The sequence below is a fragment of the Octopus bimaculoides genome, chromosome 13, assembly GCF_001194135.2.
Source record: "Octopus bimaculoides isolate UCB-OBI-ISO-001 chromosome 13, ASM119413v2, whole genome shotgun sequence".
Classification (NCBI taxonomy): domain Eukaryota; kingdom Metazoa; phylum Mollusca; class Cephalopoda; order Octopoda; family Octopodidae; genus Octopus; species Octopus bimaculoides.
Window position 1 is genome coordinate 53998075 of NC_068993.1, and position 2577 is coordinate 54000651.

General features: G+C 35.9%; 1 protein-coding gene across 1 annotated transcript in view; it reads right to left on the bottom strand.

Moving 5' to 3' along the window:
• LOC106867556 (anoctamin-7) overlaps positions 1-2577 on the bottom strand; it is an 87131-nt gene that overhangs the window by 17922 nt on the left and 66632 nt on the right. Inside the window, exon 16 of the mRNA XM_052972260.1 lies at positions 9-154. Within this exon, the coding sequence (XP_052828220.1) occupies positions 9-154 (146 nt within the window). The remainder of the gene's footprint in view (positions 1-8; positions 155-2577) is intronic.

Here is a 2577-nt window from a genome sequence, read left to right on the forward strand (position 1 = left end):
CTACTTACGGTATGATGACATCCTTCAGGAATTTAGGAAATGGTTTGGTCAGCATTAGTATCATCACCTGAATGGACAGCTGAGACATACAGCTGCCCTCGCACTTGTCTTGATAACTTGCACCCATTCCCATGATGCCATGCTCTAAAAATCTCTATAAAGAAAAGAAATGTAAAATAACAAATAATAAAGTAAGAAACTGAAAAATGTTACAAGAACACATTTTAAAAGGGTTAAAAAATTTAAAAAAAAAGAAAATAATAATTTCAGTTTGTCTTGTGAATGACATGACCAAATTTTGTAGCTCCCTTTGTAGGGTGTTTTATGTCCTGCAGTGTCAATAGTCCCCAAATACATATCAGAGTGTATACCCTGGTTTTTAGAATAGGTCTACCATATTCCTGCATGTTGTACAAAGCAACTAAAAGGATTTGTCTTTGGAAGGGCCTTAAAAAGCCCTGTTTAACCAATGCTAGAATGGAAAACCAATTGTAAACAAAGAAAGGGATGATGATGGTGGTGGTGGTGGTGGTGGTGGTGGTCCCCAGACCAACTAATACATTGTAATTAGAAAGTGGTAGACAGAAATTGTGAGAAAGCCTGTTCTATATGATGTATGTGTGTGTGTGTGTGTTTTTGTGTTTGTGTTATGCTTGTCCCCCAGCTATGCTTGACACTCAGTGTTGGTTTGTTTATATCCTCATAACTTGACAGTTCAGCAAAAGAGACTGATAGAATAAGTATCAGAGTTAAAAATAAGTACTGGGGGTTAATTTTTTTTAATTATAACCCTTCAAGATGGTGCCCCAGCATGGCCACAGCCCAATGACTGAAACACATAAAAAGACATTGTAGATCAACATTAGACGAATATTGAACTTCAGCCAGACACGTCTTACAACTGTTTCTTGACACTGGATCATGTGCTAAATTCAAGGCAAAGGTCAAGGTCAATGACCTAGAGGTCACATGTTTCTATAAAAACAACAGTGATGACCAATTTCGGTTTTCTCTAGGAAGTGACATAAGCTCTTTACCAATTCAGTCTATGTTAAGATTTAGATTCTAGATTCTAGGTTTGGTGGTGCAAACAGGAAAACGGAACTCAAAATATGAGTAAATATAGGTTTTTTTTATTAATAATCAGCAGAATTGACAGAGTGACTCAAGAGCTGAGAGTTTCAGGCATTGGCACTTACCAATTACAAGAAACTCTTGGCCTTTCTTCTGCCAATTCTGGATTGTATCTATTTCACTTTATTTCCATTATTGATATCGTTAGGAACAGCATGAATCTCATGAAATCATGTCTTTTCAGTTTTGTAAACTTGAGTCTTTTTACTTAGTAAGAAAATCAGTTCTAGCTTCCTTCATATTGACTTTCTTTTCATTTTTATTTTCATTTTACAGGCCCTTATTGGATAAAAAATAAAATTAACCTTGGCAGGATTTGAATGGAAAGTGTACAAATACTACAAGGTATGTGTTCAATGATAAAACAATTCTGCCAAATGATAACCTAATGAATTGATAAATTAAAGTATGAGTCAGTTACTCTCTCTTTCTCTCTCTCGCTCTCACACACACACACACACACACACACACAAAATCAGCACAAGATCAGCTGATATTTGCCTGGATATTGTCACTTAAACAAGGATAAGAGACCAGCTAGCCCCAAACCTGGATAAAAGAGAAACGTTAGATGATGTATTTTCCAACATGCAAGTTCAATTTTTCAGACCAACATTTAATTTGCTGCCAAAACAGAAGGCTGGTTGACTTATACACCAAGCTGACTTTGGAGGATCAGAAGTTCCCCATGAAATTCAAAAGGATTTAATTCTACATGTTTAATTCTACATGTTTACTCTATATACTACATCATCTTGTATGCTGGAAGATACGGTAATAGCTTAGTCTCTTCAATGCAAAGAATTTTGCCACATCATTCAAAGAAACTCAAAGGATAAAAACCTTTGCATCTGAGAGCAGAGATGCTAAACAAGAACAAATGGTGTATACACAGAATGAACTAAGAACAATGAAAATTTATGAAAAAATATCTATAGGAAAATCCCTGTGTATCAGTGGTCTTTCTGGTTTAAAATCTGAATATAACCACATAACTACAATTTTACCTACCCACCTCATGTGAGCCAGTAACAATTCCAATGCACAGTTTTGACTGTTCACCTTTGTAACTAATAAGAATTTCAATCTCTTCTTATGTCTTTCTACCTTGAACTTGGTTAACCACGGATATTTGGATATAGTGCGGTTATATTCTTCTGTAACTCTATCTATTTGTTCTAATAAATAGCTGTCAAGGAAGCTTGTTGGACATGTTACATATGAAGCAACAGTGAAAAGATAGATAAACAGATAGATAGAGAGAGAGAGAGAGAGACAGAGACAGAGAGAGACAGAGACAGAGAGACAGAGAGAAAGAGATACAGAGAGGGAGGAGCTCATTTCATCAGTGTTGTTATTGTAAGGTCATATTTAAAGTTAATCTTCAGAAAAAGAGTGGGGTGGACGGGAGAGAGGGAGCAGTACGGAAGGGTTTGTAGTACC